Raw genomic sequence first — 20,234 nt, forward strand, 5'->3', positions numbered from 1 at the left:
TCCTTCCTTCCTTCCTTCCTTCCTTCCTTCCTTCCTTCCTGTGCCTCCCTCTGATCTCCCACAAGCCAGCCTTCTGATTGTTCAGTGCAGTCTCTGCAAATAGACTTTTACTTCTCCAGACACTAGAGCACTCTCTAGGGGAGATCCCTGTGTCTAGAAAACAACGCTGCTTTGTAGAAAAGAATGAAATTCCACAGTGTTTCCTCCCAACAAATTTCTGAAAGCCATTTCGTGTGGACTCTGTGCATACAGTCCCCCATCCCTGCAGGTCAACTCAGCCCTGGAGAGTTTCTGACTATCTGGCTCCACCCTGCCTGCCCCAGGGTCATTCCTCCTCCTCTTCCTCCTCCTCTTCATCCTGCTCCTCCTCCTCCTCCTTTGCAAGATGACCACCATCTGGGCTCTAGGCCTGTCTCAGCAACTGCATTCCGGTCCCCATCCCTCCCCTCTCTTGGTTCCCACTCCCCTGACCCTTCAGAACAAGATCAGACAGGCTTTAGGAGCTGCTCTCCAAGGTCAGGGCAGGAAGTGCAGAGGAGAGTCTGCTGGAATCCAGACTCCCGTCAGAGACTTTTCTCACTGTGGACCGATCGCTCCCCTCACATTCTTCAGAGCCACTGGCCCTTTGCTTACTGCCCTCCCCAGGGCTACGCTGAAAGAATCCTCTCCTGTCCAGCCAAAAGCTATCCATCCGAAGCCCCAGCCTTGACCCGTCAGGTTGAGATTTCCCTATGATCCTCTCTGAGCAAGTTCCCTAACACCCTTTTCATGAGGATATGGTTTGGAGCCTTAGCCGTAATCAATTACACCTCCCCTCCTCCTCATGTGGAGGCTCTTCAGGAGGGTGGCTGCCTCCAGACCTAAATTTCCCAGACTCCCTTTAAGCTAAGGTCCTGAGAGGAAAAAAAAAAAAAAAGGCTGAAAGGCTCTGTGCTCAGTCCTTCCTTCCACAGCTAAGCTCCTAGACCAACAGGGCCTTGTCTTCCTCCTCCAGTGCTGGGCAGAACTTAGGCCTCTGGTTTACCTCAGCCTTCCCATGGATGTTAGAAGCCCTTCCTCCATGATGACGGGCTCTGAGTTGAATTGTCTCGATGCCACACCTCATGGGGACATCATTCCTTTTGACTCCTATGGCACTACCCAAGGTAGAATTCTCCAAGTGGAGCCTCTGCTGCCTTGGTGACCATTCTGTGGGTCTCCAAGAGGAGGGGCTTCTCACACCCTGCTATTACCTAGTCCCCCTTATGAGCTCAGTTTCAGCTGGTTCTACCCTCAGTTGTCAGAGTCTGGGGGTCAAAGGGAAGGACTTCAAAGGCTCCAGAGAGAGGACATCTCAGAGGAGCCCAGAAATAGAGGGAAGATGAGAAGAGGCTCTGCTGACTTAGTGGATATCACCTGACCTCATCCTGCAGCTGACCTCTGAGCACTTAGTTTCCCCAACGACAACCATTGCTGCCAGAAGGACCCAAGTCCCCTCCTTCCCTTTCATTGCATACATGGTCATAGGCCATGAGGCCCTGCCCTAGGCCTCTCCCTGCCCTTTGGTCAGGAGCTCCGAGGGAGCAGGGTTACCTGGTGTTCCTCCGGAGCTCCTCAGGCTGCACCAGGCCTCCTCATTCAGGTGCCTCAGCAGAGCGGACAGCAAGCAGGGAGGCAAGGTGAGCAGCTGCTTCCCCACAGACAACAGAGGTCCCTGGGAGGACATGACTCCCAGGCAAAGGTTAGGCAGCACTGGCTCACCAAGAGCTGTGGCACCACCATTTTCTGCAGAATCCCTCACAAACAGTCCCAACTTTGTCCAGCAATGGTGTCGTGTTGGTTGGATGCTGAATCCCTCTCCCGGGCATCAGTAAGGCCTGCCCTAGCTTTCTTCCCTTTCTTTCTAGTGATTCCCCTCCCAACAGTTCTGAGAATGTTGATAAGCTCAGGAGATGTCATCAGCTTTGGTGGCAGGAAGAGCCACATGACACCATCAAGCCACAGGAAGTCTGGGTGGCCAGTGGTGGTGGACTTCAGACTGACTGGGGGCCTCCCAGAGGCTGGGGCTCAGGCCCTGATCTTCCCCTCCACTAGAACAAGCTCCCAAGACCCCAATCCCTCTTTCTTACCACGAGCCTCTCTCTGGGCTGGAAGGAGATGGTGCTCTAACGAGGCTGGGTCTCCAATGCAGGTAAATGGAAGGAGATAAGAGGCAGGGAAGGCAGAGCCAGTGAGGGAGGGTAGGTACCACACTCATCTTCTTGGTGACAAAGCCTGCACAGCGGGGAAAGGCACTTGTCACCAAAGCCAAGCCTGGAGAATTGAGTTTGCTCGTCAGAGTCTATGTGGTGGAAGGAAAGAACTGACTCCCTCAAAAGGGGGTCCTCTGGCCCCCATGTGCACACTGTAGCACAGGAATGATCATCCAGGCGTACATGAATGTGTGTGCATACATACATACACACAAGCAATGTAATGTAATGTGTGTGTGTGTGTGTGTGTGTGTGTGTGTGTGTGTGTGTTCACACAGACTGAGAAGTTCTCAACTGACATGGCTTGTCACCAGTCAGTCATCAAAGCAATGATCACCGGGCTCCTCAGCTTGCTGTGGCATTTTGAAGAGCATCAGGTGGTCGTCAAGAGTTATCAAGAGGCCAACCTCTGCCTCTGTCCAGCTGTGTGTCTTTACCTAGCCGCCTGCCATCTCCAGGCCTCAGTCCCCATGGTGTCACTTGAGGTCATGAAGCAAGTACTCCTAAGGTTGCTTCCAGTTCCCAGAGTCTATTCAAATAGCTGAGGTGAGGGAGCTATAAGCTGCTTGTCTCTGCCCTCAGTGGCTGAGGGATTGGTCTTTAATGGGTTTCAGAGAGATCAGAAGGGATAGACAGACCACTGTGAGCATCGTGATGATTGACTTGCAGGCTGTCCCCTACCGCGTGTCTTTTCTCTCACCCACCAGCATTTCTGTGTACTTGCACATGTGCTTACTGCCTCCTGTGTCCCATAGTTCCTATTGTTATGGAACAGTTTCATGTGTACACACAGAGGCCCTTGTCTGGAAACAGTACACCTATGCCACCTCTAAACAGGTGTCCTCCCTTGCAAACCTAGCATGCAGATGAGGGCTATGTTCCCTGACTGTGGGAGACATGCAAATAGCAGATCACGAGCCCAGAAGAGCTGCTGACTCTTGTCTAGTTTGGGGCGTGGATTTTCCCCCCAGTTCTGAGAATTGAACTCAGGACCTTGGACATGCTAGACCTCGCTTTCTGTTGTCATTCCCTCTTTGTTCCTCAGGTGACCTGCCTTGAAAAGGAAAGTTCAGGTCCCAAGTGTCTCAGGTCTTGCTTGCTCAGGAGAGACCCACTAGCCAGGCGTTTCCTGTGTCTCCTTCATGCTAAGCAGTCACCTAGGTTGCAGATGTCACTGTGCGTAGTTGTGGGGCTGGGCAGCCACAGCCAGTAGCTGTGCAGGCAAGGGTGGCTGGAGCTTGTAGAAGGGAGGAAAGTATGGTGGAAAGAAACTGGGAGCACCTTATGCCCTGCCTCTTCTGCTTCTCCTGCTGGTCCCTCCTCACACACTGCCCAGGCTCCGGGAGCCCCAGGGAGCACAGGAAGGGAGTGTTCTGCACACAAGAGGGGGCGTATACACACACACACACACACACACCTGACAGTGCCCACAAGGACTACCTTTTCCTTTCTTGCATCTACCCAGGAACACTATTTTCTTCTAAAGGAGATCCCATGCGACCTCTAGTGGCCAGCAAACACCCTGCTGCCCGGGGTTATGGTGAGGGCAATTTAAATCTGGACATTTTAGGGAGGACTCCACATCTGCTCTGACCTCAAAGCCCAACCTGGAATTACGGCAGAGGCACGGCCCAAGCCCCACCTGCAGGGAGGTGGCAGAGACATTACATGGAGCTCCTGGCCTCTAGCCATTTGGGGAAATGCTGAAGAGTGATCCCAGGAAGACATGCTACAGCCCAAGCCGCAAGCCCCAGCCAGGTCCAAGGGCTCCTTATACTGGTGTTCCGGGCGCTCAGTCTTTAGATAGCAAAACCAGAAGATCATCTTTCCTTTCAGGACCACCCTCAAGCAAGCCCTGGGCCTCTAGCAACCCTAGACAATGGGCATCATGCCTGCCTCTAGCATCAGCTTTGCCTAGACAGTTTACCTAACTTGCCAAAGGTCACCCAGCAAGTGGGTGGGGGACCTGCAGCTGGAGCCCCACCCCCACCTTGCCTTCTCTCTAAATAATGCCTCTAACTCCAGAGCTCTGCCCAAGATCAGACTGCATTCTTCCCACACCTGGCTCTTTCATAAGCCCTGAAATGTCTACAAAGAGCAGAGCCCAGGGCTTAGGTAAGAAACCACCACACAGGAAGAACGCTCAGCATCGTGTGCCAAGCCTCTGGAGTCTCCAGATGAGTGCTGAGGACATGGGCTGGTGTGGGACTGGGGACTTAGGATGAGCAAGACCAGAGATCAGAGGGCATCCTGTTTTGGAAGACCCCTCATCTTTACAGGGCTGACACCAGAGTGCTGACCTATCTCTCCAAGAAGATTCTGCCTTCCAGAATGTGAGATGAACCCCTAGTAATCAGTAGGAGACTCATATCGACCCTGTGTGTGCAAGGAGTTATGGGGTGTCTTTCAGGACACTGTTCCTTCCTGCTTTAACCCTGAGGAGAGGCAGTCGTTTGGGTAGAAGTTGAAGGTCGGTTTTAGGATAACCCCTGGTCATGGGTTGGCCCCATGGCTACAAGAAACCAGCTCTGAAGTGGGTAAGCGTGTGAAGAGTGGGCGCCCGTGGTCCACACAGGGACTAAATCCTGGCTTCTGTGTTGCAGGCAGGACAAACTGAAGATCCACATGCGGAAGCACACGGGGGAGCGGCCCTACTTGTGCATTCACTGCAACGCCAAGTTCGTGCACAACTACGACCTCAAGAATCACATGCGCATCCACACGGGTGTGCGGCCCTACCAGTGCGAGTTCTGCTACAAGAGCTTCACGCGCTCTGACCACCTGCACCGCCACATCAAGCGGCAGAGCTGCCGCATGGCGCGACCCCGGCGTGGTCGCAAGCCTGCTGCCTGGAGGGCGGCCAGCCTGCTCTTCGGGCCGGGTGGCCCCTCACCCGACAAGGCGGCCTTCGTGATGCCACCTGCACTGGGCGACGTGGGTGGCCACCTGGGCAGCACGGCCATGTGCCTCCCGGGCCCCAGCCCCGCTAAGCACTTCCTGACCGCACCCAAGGGCACCCTGAGCCTGCAGGAGCTGGAACAGCAGTTCGAGGAGACGCAGATGAAGCTGTTCGGACGCGCGCAACTCGAGGCTGAGAGGAATGCGGGTGGCCTTCTGGCCCTGGCGCTGGCCGAGAACGTGGCTGCCACTCGGCCCTACTTCCCACTGCCCGACCCCTGGGCAGCTGGCTTGGCTGGCCTCCCTGGTCTCACCGGCCTCAACCATGTGGCCTCCATGTCTGAAGCCAACAACTAGGCTGGCCCTGGTCCACCCTAGTCCCAAACCCTGTCTTAAGTCCCTCTAAGGCCTGCCCTGCCCCACCCAGTGGACCTGAACTTTCTAGTTTGCAAACACAAAGGGAAAACGAAAGAAATATATACATTTTAGCTGAGATGCAATTTTCTTGGTCTTCGAGGGCAGCATCTCCTTTTGGCGGGTGTCTGAGCTAGACATCTCTTCCCTGAGGGTTTGGAACCCCCCACCTCTCCCCGGCTGCCTCTGGTTCACACAGAAATACACAGGTGTCAAGTCTCAGAATGCTCCACACTGGTGCCAGGAGCACATTGCTGCGGTACGGGATTGTGAGGAGGAAGCATTCTGCTGGGCTGGCCGGGAGGAGCCAGCATGAGGACTGTGTCCTGGCCAGGCACCTTGGTTGAGCCATTCTACCCTATGGGAGTGTCCATCCCAAAACTGCCTTCAGAGTCAGGTTCCAGCTCAGAGGTCCCGGATCCACTTGAGCAATGCTTCCGGGTCATGGGAAAAGACCATCCCTGATGGGCAGAAAGGCCTCCAGCAGCCAGGAGCTGACATGGAGTGAGCCCATTCTATATCGGCTTGACCTGTGACATTAGGAGGATCAACTCTCTGTGCCTCAGAGTCCCCTTGCTGTGAAAAGGGGTGGTAACTTACAGTCCCCTCCCCCACTTCCATACATATTCACACCTGTTCCTATGACAAGGGTATCTTGGAAGGTAGATGGTTAGCACCCCCAGAGTTACTGGGGAGACTCTATCTTGCTGGAGTTGGTTTCATCACCTCCATGTGGACATCAGCGTGTTAGCCTCCGAGAGAGATTCGGCAGAACTAGACAGGAACGACAGAATGAGAGAGAGAGAGAGAAGCTGGGCTTCGTGGCTTTCAATACCCACAGGTAGCTCCAGGAACCCCAAATTCTGCCACACTGTCAGGCCATTGCCATATCTAGACACCCCCTGGAAATGAGAGTCAGCATTGGCTCACTCCACACTCCCTCAATGTTCAGGCTCCTTTCGCTAACACTGGAGGAATGGATGGGTGTAACCACCACCGTCTGCCTGGCTCCCCACAACTCTGCAAATGGCACAGAACCTAGTTGTCCAGGGCTCAGCTATTTACTGCTTGAGTTGAGGTTGTGAGCCCAGGTCTGGGCTTTGCTGGGGACACCCTTCTACTATGTTTGAGCTCCTGATCACCCTTTCTGTATTTAACCAAAGGGCTCCCCATGCAAGGGTGGAGTCCCTTTGGTTGTGATGGGCTGTGTAGCAAGTCACACTCGGGCTGGCTCTGGGTTGGTAGTAACAAGACAACTTTGCTGGCCCATGCTTTCTTGAATTTACATTGGTTTCTTGAGGTCCCAGGAAGGAGAATCCACCTGCTTAGAAGGCCTAGGCTTGGAGTCCCAGAGCCCCAAGAGGAGACTCAGCTCTTCCCAGATCAATTGCCTTGGCTTCTTCATATACAAACAGAAACACAAACACAAAGACCAGAGAAGACAGTAGACTCTATCCCTCCTGAAGCTCCCAAGAGAGTCCCTGCCTGCCAATGCCACCAGACGACAGTCCAATAGGGAGGACCTTCCTCAGATCCCCTGTCCTCATCAGTCACCTGTTGGGCAGCTGCCTCCTAAATTCCTGTCTGTAGCTGAAGCAGACTGAGAACCAACAGAGGGACCCAGGGGAGGGCAGCGGTGTCAAGCTTCTGTTTTTATTTTGTAAAGGTAATGACTTCTTATAAACTCACTTTTTCAGATGACTGGCTATTTCTTTTTGTCGTTTGTTTTTTTTTCTGGGCTGCCGTTTGGAATTGTACATTGTAAAATATCCAAAGATGTTGAGTACTGTATGATCAAGCACTTGAAACAAATGGTTGGGGGGGAGGGGCGGCTGTGGGTTTTTTTAATTATGATTATTATTTTTTTGTTTTGTTTATGTTTCTGACTTCCCTATCTGTCTGTGGGAGACCTTTGGAATTTTTTCTATTTATAAAACTTTTTATGTGACGCCTCTATGTAAAAATGACACACATTGAAGTTTGCCTTAGTGATTCAAGGGACAATCTTCCATGACTTTGGTCGCACGCTGCATCCTGCCCAGAAATGCTCAGATAATTTTCTGGCCTATTTATTAAACAATATCAACTGACTTGATTAAATGATATTGAGAGTGGCCTTCTGTGTGACTACTAGAAGCCCATGGGACAGCTATAAGCCCAGCTACAGAAGTTCCTTGCTTAAAGTTAACACCGCTGGGCACAACAATTTTAATGTCAAAGACACCTTTACAAAACACAAACCTTTGACTCCATTAGTGTTTTTTATTAATATTTATTTTTATTATTATTATTTCTACGAGTTTTGCCTACACCTATGTCTGTGTACTATGTGCATGCCTGGTGCCCAAGGAAGCCAGAGTAGAGCACTAGAGTTAAAAATGGTGTGAGCCGCCATCTGGGTGTTCAGAATCAAATGTGGGTCCTCTGGACTTACTGCTAAACCATCTCTCCAGCCCAAGACCTTTGGCTCTAATTGCTTGAAGGATAGTGGGAGAGATTAGTTTTATTTTTTTGAGGAAGGGACTCACTACGTATCCCAGGCAAGCCTTGAACTCACCACCTTCTTGCCTCAGACTTCATACCTGAAGCATTTTGAGCAAAAGTGAGCTCTGATTGTCTACTGCCACGGCTCAGATTGACTTTCCACTTTCCATCCTCATTTCAGGGGCTGGGACAGGAGGGAAGGCCAGAACTCAACTCTTCATGGCATTTCGTGTGCACACCATACATACCATAACAGATGCAGCCTGCTCTGTGTGACAAGGACCGTCCTCAGGATGCTGACTGGGTAGTACATCTGGTCCTACCAGTTCCCTGACTGGGGCCCAGTAGCCTCCAGCCAGCCTTGCCACCATGCCAGACCCAGCTGGGGAGCCAGGCTCTCCCCCCCTTCACCCAAGCCTCTTCCAACCAGAGACTCTGACCCTGATGGAGAGAAGGAAATACACTTATCACTGAGTGAGGTCTCTCCTGTGCAGACCCAGAGCTCAGATTCTTGCAGTAAAGTTGTTGAGCTACATTGTGACAAACTGAGGCTTAACCCAGAGCACCCTCTCCACTCTTCATCCCTTTGTGGATGTGATAGGCCCTTTCTATATAGCAATTCCCAGTACAGGGCAAATAATCCAATTGGGGTAAAAATCCGGTCCAGGATTTGAACCCCATCTCCTCTGAGCTGTGTGTTCTCAGACTGATCACTTCCCCACTCTGGTTCTTGCCTGAATAGCCTCAACAAAGGACCCAATCTAGCCTTCCTGACAGGAGACAGAGAGCAAAAGAGCTAGCCTGACACATCCTTCCTGTGAGGAGAGAGGGCCTCTGAAGTCACCCAGTGTTTACGGTTCACACCTCTATACCCTGATGCATGTATACATTTATCTGAGCAGAGATAACATCCAGACTATTTGCCAGACAAAAGGTTTCCTTCTTCAGTTTCCAAGCGACATCAAAACAGCCCTTGGCTGCCATGCAGTGTTGGGAGATCAGTTCCTAGCTGAGGGCAGGAGCATAGGCTACATGTTCCCAGGAATTTGGGCATTCTGGATTATTCACTCTTCTTGGTTGAGCCCTTGTCTACTGAGGGATATAAATCGTGATGAGGAGGAGGAGGGATCAAAGCCCAGAAAGCCCCAACCTCTGACTGCTCCATGACTTCCTCCTGGAAGTAACATCTAGCCTGACCCTGTGAGAATTTCACAGAGCCCCACCAGGCTCAGGCTGCCCTGTTAGGCCTGATAGTCCCAGAGAGCTAGCCAGCGAGGTCTTCTGGGAGAGAAGAGAGCAGGAGGAGACCTCTGAGGACGAGCAAAGGAGCACTCACCTTCAACAGGAAAAGAAAGTTTAGGGACGACCCTGGGGCTGCGATGGATGGGGAGGGCTTAGCCAAGAGTTTGGCCAGCTTGGAGCCAGTAGGAAAGAGACCAGGTATCTAAAGAGAAGTTAACTTTCTAACATTGGAGTTACTCTGAGAGGCCCAAGGCTGCTCATGAGGAGCACACTCTGAACCTGGTACCAAGCGTTTCAGAGATGCTGGGGTGGAGAATTCAGCAGGGGAGGAGAAAGTATCAGTGTCCCTCCTGTCTCTTGCATCTGGTTTGTGAACTGCGATATCACATCTGCCTGTGACTCAGGAAGGACAGCTGCCACAGCTATACACGTGCAGAAGAAGCATTGGAACAATTTCACAAAACTACTTTCGCCCAGAGCTGCAGAGACATCCCTCTGCTCTACTGGTGCCCAAGTTGGGGCTGGAGAAAAGTGAGTGGCAAGGTGATGGGGGCCCATGTGCTGTCACCACGGTCACCAGGTCACCAGGGCTTTAACCATCCTCTCCTTCCCTTTTGCCCATTTTCCTCCTGGTTGTCCGTTCAGCTCACTACAGAGCAGGTAGGGGCACACCAGGGGCCAAGCAGGGGTCAGGTAGAGCTCGTGCTCCATGGAGAATGCAAGAGCTGAGCGGGAGGCTTCACGGCCATATGTTCCTTGGCCAGGAGGGTGTCTGGAGACTCTGTGGACAGTTTGCACCCTTTGCTCGCTGAGCAGTGGAAACAAGGATATTCTGGGACGGTTCTGCCGTGGTCAGTGGTCACTGATACCCCACTCCTAGTCCCCAGGCTCTCCTCCCCTCTACTCCAGGCCCCTCCTTGCTGAGACTGCTCCCACGATGTGGCAGCCTGCTGGAGGCACACACGCCAGCATAGCTCTCTAGCTCCCCCTGGCGGCTCTTGCTGGAGCTGCTCGTGCTCACAGGTGAAAACGAAAGGCGCTTTGGTCCTTCTAGCGCTCAGAGGATGCTGAAGACCAGTTGACAACCCAATTTCCATTCAAGGATGGAAGGGCACCCTGGTAAAACCATGCTCCTTTTCCTCATGACTATATCCTGGTGCAGAGGCTGCCAGGTGTCAGAGTGACCACTGATCTAAACCAAAAAATTAGCTCAAAACGGTTCTGGCCAAAATAGGACATCATAAAATAATAATAAACAAAAACCTGGCAACTGATCATTTTAACAACAGCCAGTCTTGCACAAAAACCCAGCCCCCGTGCATATGAACTCATACACACACTACCCACACACATATACAGTCTGGATCACCAAATGCCCTAGTTAGATTTCTATTTCTGTGATGAAGACCATGACCAAAAGCAACTTGGGGTGGAAGGGATTTACTTCAGTCCGTGAGAGAAGCCAAGCAGAAACCATGCAGGAACACTGCTTACTGGTTTGCTCCCTGTGGCTTAGCTCACCCTGCTTTTTACACAACCTTCCCTGGGATGGCGGCACCCACAGTGAGCAGGACCCTCCCACATCAAATTCTTAATCAAGAAAATGGACCGTAGGTTTCCCTACATGGTGATCTTAGGAAGGCGTTTTCTCAGTTTAGATTTCCTACTTCCGGATATGTTTAGGATCATGTCAATTTGACAAAATCCAGCTAGCATGCAGGAGAAGCCACGCCTAGGCTGCTTGTAACCATGGGGGACACAGCATGCATGAAGGGAGTGAGCACAGGCATTTCACTCACAAGTCACCTCGCTGGAATATTCATACCTGACATTCTTCATCTGTCTTTAGCCAGAAGCTCTGACCCAGAAGACAAAATCGAAAGGACAAGCCAATGGGTTTCTGGAATGAGGAAGGAAATCCAATTGAGTAGATTCGTGTTTGTCTAAAAATTACCAACTGAAGCATGAAATGACTGTCCAGGTGCCCTCTGGGTCTTGCATGAACTCACCTCCAACGCCATCTGGAGGCAGAAAAGAAGCTTAGCTTCATTTCCGTTACTTGTGACTCCAACTCAATACCATCCTATCTATAAATGGCATTCATTAGAGGAAATTAAATCTCTGGCAGGATTTTCACAGGGTCAGAGGGTCAGGCTGGTGGGGCTGCCAGGATCGCTTGTGTTACATACCACCTCCACACTGGAGGGGCGCCATGCCTGGATGGGTGTGCATAAGTGTTACAGTGACTGCAGGCACAGACCTTGTGTCATTCCTTGTACCAAGTCCTCCCACATGCAACAGTCACTGTCCCCAGCTGCTCAAGGGATCAGCAAAGAAGAGGGATGCAGAGGCAGCGTGCACAGGTGGCAGAACCCCTGGAGTACCAAATGCTCAGTACCTAATTGTTCTTCCCCCACCAGGCTTTAAGTCCTGTAGTATCCCCTCAGGGCGTGTTCACAGGGTGTGACGTCACACCTTGGTGTCTCCACAAACAAGCCAGCATCCTTGTGGAAATGACTTGAGTAGGATATACCTCTAGCTCATCCCTTGCACCCCTGTGGTCTGCTCCCAACATCCCCTTGCCTGAAAGCAGGTCTTGGCTAGTGGAATCGTCGCCTGAGTGAGCGCTGGTCACTTACAGGAAGCAGATGGCAGAAGAGGACCCTACAGACAGGTTTCTACAGGTTCCGATGGGTAACCATTTAGAAATCAAGATGTTCTGAACCTTGAAGCTTTCCCCCATGGCAAGGCAAAATTTAATTAAAGCCTCCAATTTTTTTTTTCTATATTTGGACATCAAAGATTGTCTGATCTCTGTAGTGAGACATATGTAACAAAGATTCCCACACAGTGCTGCATGTGGGGTCTGGGGACCTGTGGGGCCACTGTCTCTCCTCCATAGCCCCCATCACTTAAGGGCCTTAGGTACAAGAAAGGCAGACTGATTGGAAGAAGAAAAGGGATATATTTCTGGATGTCATAGCATGCACCTGTAAAGCACCAAGGAAGCTGAAGCAGGAGACTGGCCAAGTTAAGGCTAAATGAAGCTGGGCAAAATGGCAGAACGCACCAGGCTCAGAAAACAGGTGGCGGCTAAAAGAAACAGTGCATCAGCGGGATTAGGCAATGTCATGGCCCGGCGGTGTGTGCGTAGGAAGCGGGTGCTGGCACTAGCAGCCCATCAGGCACTCCATAACTACTGTCTGATCCACACAGCCAAAAGGGAACAGCACTGACCATAGTCAGCAGACTTTGAATTGTCACAGTTTACTGTTACAGGGAAGGCGCCCCCACAGCACTGGACGCCAGGGACAATGTCTATCTGTATGATTTTCACCTTTCAAAGACTTTTATTTGTAATTTGAGGTTTGGAAAGTTCCTTATTTATTTATTTATTTATTTATTTATTTATTTATTTTGTTTTTTTGAGACAGGGTTTCTCTGTGTAGCTCTGTCTGTCCTGGAACTCACTCTGAAGACCAGGCTGGCCTCGAACTCAGAAATCTGCCTGCCTCTGCCTCCCAAGTGCTGGGATTAAAGGCGTGCGCCACCACTGCCCAGCTTTCCTTAATCATGTATTATGCTTGATCCTTTAAAAAAATAAAAAAGTTCAGCTAAGGATAGCCTGGCGGGGCACACAATTAGGAGGTTGGTTTCCCAGCCCCCGCCCCCTGCATCGATTCTCTGGGCAACCCCAAGAAAGTGACCTTACTCTGAACCTGAGCTTTATCAAGCAGAGAATGATGAGGTTCATGGGGGAGCCTCGAAACTTCCTTCCACTCTCATAAGAAAAATGGATGAGGGACTTATTTAAAGATTGTCTGCTCCAACCGTCATTGGCAGAGGCCTTATGTCCTAACCTAAGACCACTGCTTTCTCTCTTCAGGATTGAGGCTACCCAAGGGGCAGGATATTGTAAATATTATTGAGAAATCCTAGTTCACACCACCTCCTGATGACACTGTCTTGTGCTGCTTTACCAAGCAGTGCATGGATGTGTTCCAACTCTAGGTTTCCTACATGGGGGGACAGCACCCACATTCTCCTGGGCCGTCCTGGGAGGTAATCTGTATGGACAGCTTTGCAGACACAGGCCCTGTGTCAGACCAATCACCTGTCTGTAGACATGCCTCATCAGGTGCCTAAGGCTCAAACACAAGTTCTTGTCTCTAGGCTCTAGGGACCAGTCTCAGTCTCTACTCCTGAAATCTCCACTGTGGAGTCGTGGGGGAGAGGAGCAGCCGGGATGGGAGAGGGGTCTGATGAAAAGTGCCTTCGATGTGGGCAGATTCCGTATCTGGTGGCAGGTTTTTCGGAAGTATTCTTGGACAGCACCACGTTGATTGATAAGGTGATGCTGGCTTCCTGGTCGTTAGAGGCAGCCCTACAGATATTCCAGGACAGAGCTTTTGTGAGCCTATATGAGGTAATCAGAGGGGGCAGGAACTGGGATGTGTGGGCTGGAACAGTGATCCCCAGTGTATCTCTTCAGGACTGTTCTTCTCCTGGTCCCACAAGTAGCATTCTTAGCAATGACAACAACAAAAATCTCCCCATACCCCACACACACTACCTTATAGTAAAAACATAGACCCTCACAGTATTTCACACCAAAGAGGCTTCTCTACAGGTATTTTGATGTCAACCTAGGCCAGTTTTCAGAAACTGGATGCTCTCAGACTGGGCCACAGAACACACGGAAGGTGGGGATGCTGCATCTCTGGGTGCTGCGTCCTCCAGACACCAGGCCTTCTTGCAGAGGGCCTGAAAGCAAAAGTCAGGCAAAAAGTGTGATCCAGGTGGAAGGCACGAGAGACAGAGGTAAAGAATAGCAAAAGAATCCAGTCATTCACAGAAGAGAAACTAGAGCCATTCTTACTTCTGTCTGCAAGCACCCAGGAACACCAGAGAAAGGCAAGAGTCTGGTTTTTAACATCCATGAATCTTTGAAGAGCACGCATGATCTACCACTGTCCACCCCCAGCCTCTGACTCATTTATATCACTTACCCAGAGAATCAACTTCCAGTGATGGCTAAGGCACCTCAGACCAAATGTCCACTAAAACGATTTAGAAAACCTAGAAAAAAAATATGTTTTAAAAATCTGTTTAAGGCATCAGAAAGCAATTGGAGTAGAAGAAATTTGTGGGGCGTAATTCAGAAATAAGGCAAGAAAAGCAAGGCAGAGAATGGTAAGTAGTTTGCCAACACACTAAGAAATGGAGCAGAGCTTCCCATTGACTCCAGAGGCAAGGAGCACATAGCTAGGCTTTAGAGTCTGAAAATAAAATCAGTAGCTATGTGAAAGGAAGGGTTAATTTGTGTCACATTGTAAACTTTACATAGGTGCAATAAAATATATTTTAAAGCTAATAAAAAGACAAATTAGGAAAATAAGCACACAGAATCCAAGTTTGGAAATATCTAGAAACAGACTTTGGGGTGATCGTGACTAATATACTAATATATTCTTGGAATTCAATGAAGTAGAGAGTCTTGACAGAAACTTGGGCACATTAGAGGAAGAGTCAATGCCCAATCACTAACTAACAGTGTAAGAAATTAAGATTTTTGTGGATGTGCTGAGCAACAGACGGAGCTAAAAGGAGATTAATGATCAGGAAAACACAGAGAAGAAAGTGTAAGACTAAGTGACAGAAGTTGAGGAATAGGACACACAGGGAAGGTGAGTGTGTGCTGGGGCGCCGGAGAGATTACTCAGAGGTTAGGAGCACTCTGCAGCCTGGCACAGGACCTCCATAGCGGCTCACAACTGCCTGAAACTTCTGTTGTATGGAAGCCATCTTTTGGCTTCCAAGGGCTCCTACATGCACAGGGTGCATATAAACTTATGCAAGCAAACACAAATGCAACTAAGCTGATAAACGGATCATTTTAAAGTGCATGCCGAAAAGACTTAGCATGTGCAAGAGGAGAAAAGCAAGGGCAGGAATGGTGAACACTGAGAGCCAAGCAGAACCGAATCGGGATGTGAGAATCTCTGAGTGAACCTGGGAAAATACATCCAAACTCATATATGGAGCTAGGTACAGCTGTACTGCTGACGACCAAAGTCTTTAAAACACCCAGAGAGAAAAAAAGAAGCAACAGTAATACAGGCAACAGACTTCTCAATGAGAATTAAGTGATCAGCCGCCAACAGTGTCATCAGAATGCTGCAAAACCCAAAATCCAACTTAGGTTTGGGGATATTTTTGTTTGTTTGTCTTTATGTTTTTGAGAAAGTATCTCACTATGCAACGTAGACTGATCTAGAATTTTCTATTCTCCTACCTTAGCCTCCCTAGTACTGGAATTACAGGCATGTAGCCACACTGCCTTCTCCAATGTACAGTTTTATAGTCAATAAGGCATCTTCCAAAAGAGACATTGAAATTTATTCATATCAGATATCACAAAGAGAGAAAGGTTGTCACTAGATAGCCATGTTGAGGAGACATGAGGGAATCACTCAGGGCTGGTAAAATAGCCTGAGTTATAAAAGCTGGGAAAATCACAGAAAATGCAATCACCACTGAGGTAAACAGAAATTAATGTCAACTGGGGAAAATAGTCCTATCTCGGGATTCTGGATGGGATTTGAAATGTGAATTAAGATACACAATAAAGAAACAAACCTGAGAATCAATGGAATGTATGTGTTGTATATGATGCTCACGGCCTGGGAATGTTAACAGTATCGATTTGACTAGACTCTAGACCATGTGTCTGTCTCTAAGAAAAGCAATATGGATTCTTAAAGTAATGCACTAGCAGAGAAGTTGGAATAAATATGCTTGCACATGTACATGCACACACAGACACATGTTGTACACATACTAAACCAAAAGATGTAAAGTGTAAATGGAGAACTTCTAAGTCAAATAAGGTCATTTGTAGAAAACACAGTTAAGATTTGCGCATATTTAAGTCTTAGCATTAAGTACCTAGAGGTCTCTTCCAAACCAGTTCAGCAGGGAGCTGATTAAAATGCACCAAGTCAACTATGAACAACAGGAAGGTCTGCTCCAGCAGATCTCAAGGGTGCTGAGATAAGTTCAGGCATTGCACTACTGTGTAAATACAGACGAGGAGACCACTGAACCAGAACAGCAATTCCTGAAGTAGATGCATACGTGCAGTTGACAGACGAAAGGGCTCTGCAGAGGTCTGAGGAGAGCGCAGGCTTTTCAGTGTGTAGAGCTGGGGGCTCTGAAATCTAAATCCTATCTCACACACTGTCCATAAAAACCAACCAGGTGAACAGTTGCTCTCAGTGTGAACTGCAAAACAATAAAGCTTCCACGGCATAAAAGGGGGGGATGTCTTCAAATATCCCAATGATACATCCACCACAAAGGAGAAGATAGATTCACTGGGCTGATGGAGATAACAAACTCCTATCCATCCAAGGGTGTAATTAAAAGAAGGAAAGTTTTGAGGAGAGCCCCGGGGTTTGCTACACTCAGGAGACAGAGGGCAGCCAGGTGTGTTGGTATGCACCAGTAAACCAAGCAGTGCGGAAACTGACGCTTGTGTGTCAGCTTCGAGAACTTAGAGAAACCCTATCTCAAAGCAAATAAACAGCACTGAAAGGAGTCAACAGTCCCAGAGTGCAAAGACGCCTAACAGCTATCAGGGACATGAGTAGGATTGGGAGCAAGCACCTCGCAAAAGCGAATAGCAGGGTGACCAGTGAGCCTCAGAAACGTGCATGGCTCTCGCCAGAGTAAACGCAGTTAAAAGCTACAGTCAAGAACCGCAACGTAAAACCGTCTGCTAAATCGTTAAAGCTGACAATACCAAGCGGCAGCAAGGATGTGTGTGCAGCAACTACAAGTTCCCTACACTGCTGAAGGGGTGAACACTGGTATAATCACTTTGCAAAATCGTTTGGCACTGTCAACATACAAACATACAAACCTCATGGCCCAGGGGCTTTTCCCACCCCCAGCTCTGTGCCCAACACACACGTGTGTATCCACAGGCTCACTGAGCTGTACATGTAGAAACATTATAAGCAGCACTGTTCTTAACTGTTCCAAACTGGAAACCATCAGTGGCTGAATGGATGTGTATAATTGGCAATGCATACAGGCAGAGAAATCGAGGCTTAGAAAAATGGGAGGCAGGAGCCATGCCCATCGGGAAGTATGCTAAAAGATCTCCCTCCTGATCATGCGTGTTGAAGACATTGCCCTGACAGAGGCCTCTCTCCCCCACGTAGATCCTTCCCATACCACCACAGTAAACAGTAGAGGTCGGCTCCTTGTTTGGTTCGTTGGTGTCCGCCATACTGGAGAGTAAACTCTGTGTGAGGTAAGTGCTTTACCACAGAGTTGTATCTCTGTTCTGTTACTTTTTGTTTTGAGACAGCCTCAGGAAGCCCCCCCTGACAGCCTACGACTCTCTCTGCAGAGAGGGAGTCACACAGGCTTTGAACTTGTGTCCCTCTTGTCTCCTAGGTAGCAGTTCGGCCCTGCCAGAAGTCAACTAGTTAAGTCAGTCTGTCTCAGAGAACAACCCCTCCGTGATAGCCAGGGTCTCCTCCCTAAGCCAGCTCTGCCATCCCATCTATCCTCTCCTGAGAAACCACACAGCCACGTGGACCCAGGGTCTGGTCAACTGGGGCCACGCTAGCCAGCATGGAGACCACTCTGTTGCTCAGGACACCATCTGTCCTGGTCCCATCAAGTCCCACCTGGCTGCTTTCCAGTCTCACTTAGGTGCTAATGGGGACATTTCACCCACAAAGGCAGGACACACAACCACACGCATGCCTGCCACATCCGAGCTGGCGTTCTCTCACCCTGGAAACTCCTTTCTTCATGACCTTCTCCAGCTTCTTGGAGGGACACTGCTACAAGCTCACGTATCCACCCTGATCCCACTTCCTCTCGGTGTCTACTTCATCCCTACCCTGTACCCAACACAAAAACACGTCAGAGGGATTGAAGGTGGAATTTATTGTCGAGCCACACTGAGGCAGCACCTTGTCCCTAGCAGCCCTTGAACACAGACCACTACTGTAACTTCAGGATATTACAACTGCTCCTACAGAGGCTCATGAACCAAGGCCCTGTCTGGAGCTGTACACTTTCTTCTTCTGCTATGTTTCTCTTCCTGGTCAAGAACCATTGAACAGGACTGCCATATGAAACATAAGATGCTCGGTTAAAGCTGAATTTGGGGTGACACATCATCAGAAGGGGTGACTGTATTTGCCATCAGCTTAGACTTAAAAGTTGTCACTGTTTATCAAAATTTGAAATTGAGCATCCTGTGTTTTAACTAGCTTGATCTGGTCAAAGGGCATATCCATTCAGAGCTCTGGTCCTTTGTTCTATATCATGCTCTGGGTACCCAGGGCTCTGCCTAAAGAGGTGGCAACACACTCACCCAGCCCTGCAGTCCCCTCTACCAGTAGATGTCAGGTCCCAACAGAGATTCTGAAATGGGAATGGAGTGTGGGGTGGGGATGCCCCTGTGCCCCACAAGTCCCATATAGTAAGCTCAGAGCCCATGATGGGGAGAAGACAGACAAAGCAGCTGCCAGCACAGCCTTGTCAGCAGCACACAGCAGCACTTCTGCTTATCCAGTTTCTCTTTTCCCAGATGCAGAAGCAGCCAGGAGGGATGGTGAGACCTCTGAGGGGAGTTTCCTGGGAAGTGCCCTTGCTTGTTGGTCAGGGCAGTTTTGTGCAGTGCTGTTCCAGCATGCTTGATCTGCTGGTACATTCCCCAGGAGGTTTCCCAGACTCGTGTGCAAGTAGAGAGCCTGGGTAGCCATGGGATAGGACCGTGCCTGGGCCTTGGTAATTATTTCTGAATCTCAGTTTCTTCAAATGTAAAATAGGAAGAACAACTTGATGAGTGTGGAAATTAGGTATGATTCTAGAGAGACCATGGAAGGACCAGGAGTTGGGGTTGAGAGAGGAAACTATTTGCAAAGCCGTGTTGATGCTGCGGGACACACACTGCAGTGGTCAGTTCTGGCGCCACACATTTGCTGACTTCCAAGAAATCCAGAACACACACACATAAGCCGTGAGATACGGGTGGTGATATGCGACTGAGGGTTCATAGGCATTTAATGGACCACTGTGTGAATATTGATGCTTGCCAGATTACTGGTGCCTGCAGAACGGGAGGGGGGGTACGAACACTTAGTGTTTTCCATTCATTTCTTCTGTAAACCTGAAAGAGGTATGGGGCGAGGAGAAAGTTTTAAAGGACAAAGTAATGTGTACTTGGTTAGCCCTTTAAAGGACATTCTTTGAGTATCTAGATACACAATGAGGGTGTAAAGTAGGTATTGCTTATGGATTACAGAGAGCTAGGAGTCCAGGAGAGGGCGAGAAATCCCTCGAGGAGAACATGAACCACGCGTGGGTCACTAAGACTGGAAGGCAACGGTGCCAGAGATGTCCCAGTGTGGATCCTAGCAGAAATCCGGACTAAGACAAGCAGGCGGAGGATAGGAGACGCACGCCCCAGGCCCCGGCGCCCTCGCGTGGCCGCCTTGCGCACTGCGTCCGCGGGAAACAAAGCGGCTCCCCGGCGGGGCGGGGCCGGCACCGCAAGGCTACAGGTCCTCTAAGAAAGCAAAACGCTACTGGAGATTACAGCGAGAGGCAAAAGAGAGAATACGACGAGACACCCGGTCCTTTGGGAAAGGCGACCAGCCCGAGAACATCCAGCTGAACTTCAGAGACGCGACTCGCTCCAAGTAGGAGGACAAGAGCAAAGGCCACTGCCGTGGGGCTGGACCTACAGCGCGCAGTCATCCACTGAGCATCCTTCCACTGGTCCAGAGCCTCCGGCCCCTGCCAGGAGACATGCCAAGTTTGATACTTCTACGTCTTCTGGTCCTGCTGGTAAATGTCGCCCTTGCTCAGCAGCACCACCCTAGGACCAGAGGAGGAAATGCCCAACGCCTATAAAACAAGTCCAGAGCTGCCCAC

At 49.9% G+C, this 20,234-nt stretch overlaps 1 protein-coding gene across 1 annotated transcript in view; it reads left to right on the top strand.

Moving 5' to 3' along the window:
• Positions 1-7,241, top strand: part of Zbtb7c (zinc finger and BTB domain containing 7C) — a 34,819-nt gene extending 27,578 nt beyond the window's left edge. Inside the window, exon 3 of the mRNA XM_028783219.1 lies at positions 4,835-7,241. Within this exon, the coding sequence (XP_028639052.1) occupies positions 4,835-5,486 (652 nt within the window). The 3' untranslated portion in view covers positions 5,487-7,241. The remainder of the gene's footprint in view (positions 1-4,834) is intronic.
• Positions 7,242-20,234: the final 12,993 nt, after the last annotated feature.

The sequence above is a fragment of the Grammomys surdaster genome, unplaced genomic scaffold (assembly GCF_004785775.1).
Source record: "Grammomys surdaster isolate TR1022 unplaced genomic scaffold, NIH_TR_1.0 1036, whole genome shotgun sequence".
Classification (NCBI taxonomy): domain Eukaryota; kingdom Metazoa; phylum Chordata; class Mammalia; order Rodentia; family Muridae; genus Grammomys; species Grammomys surdaster.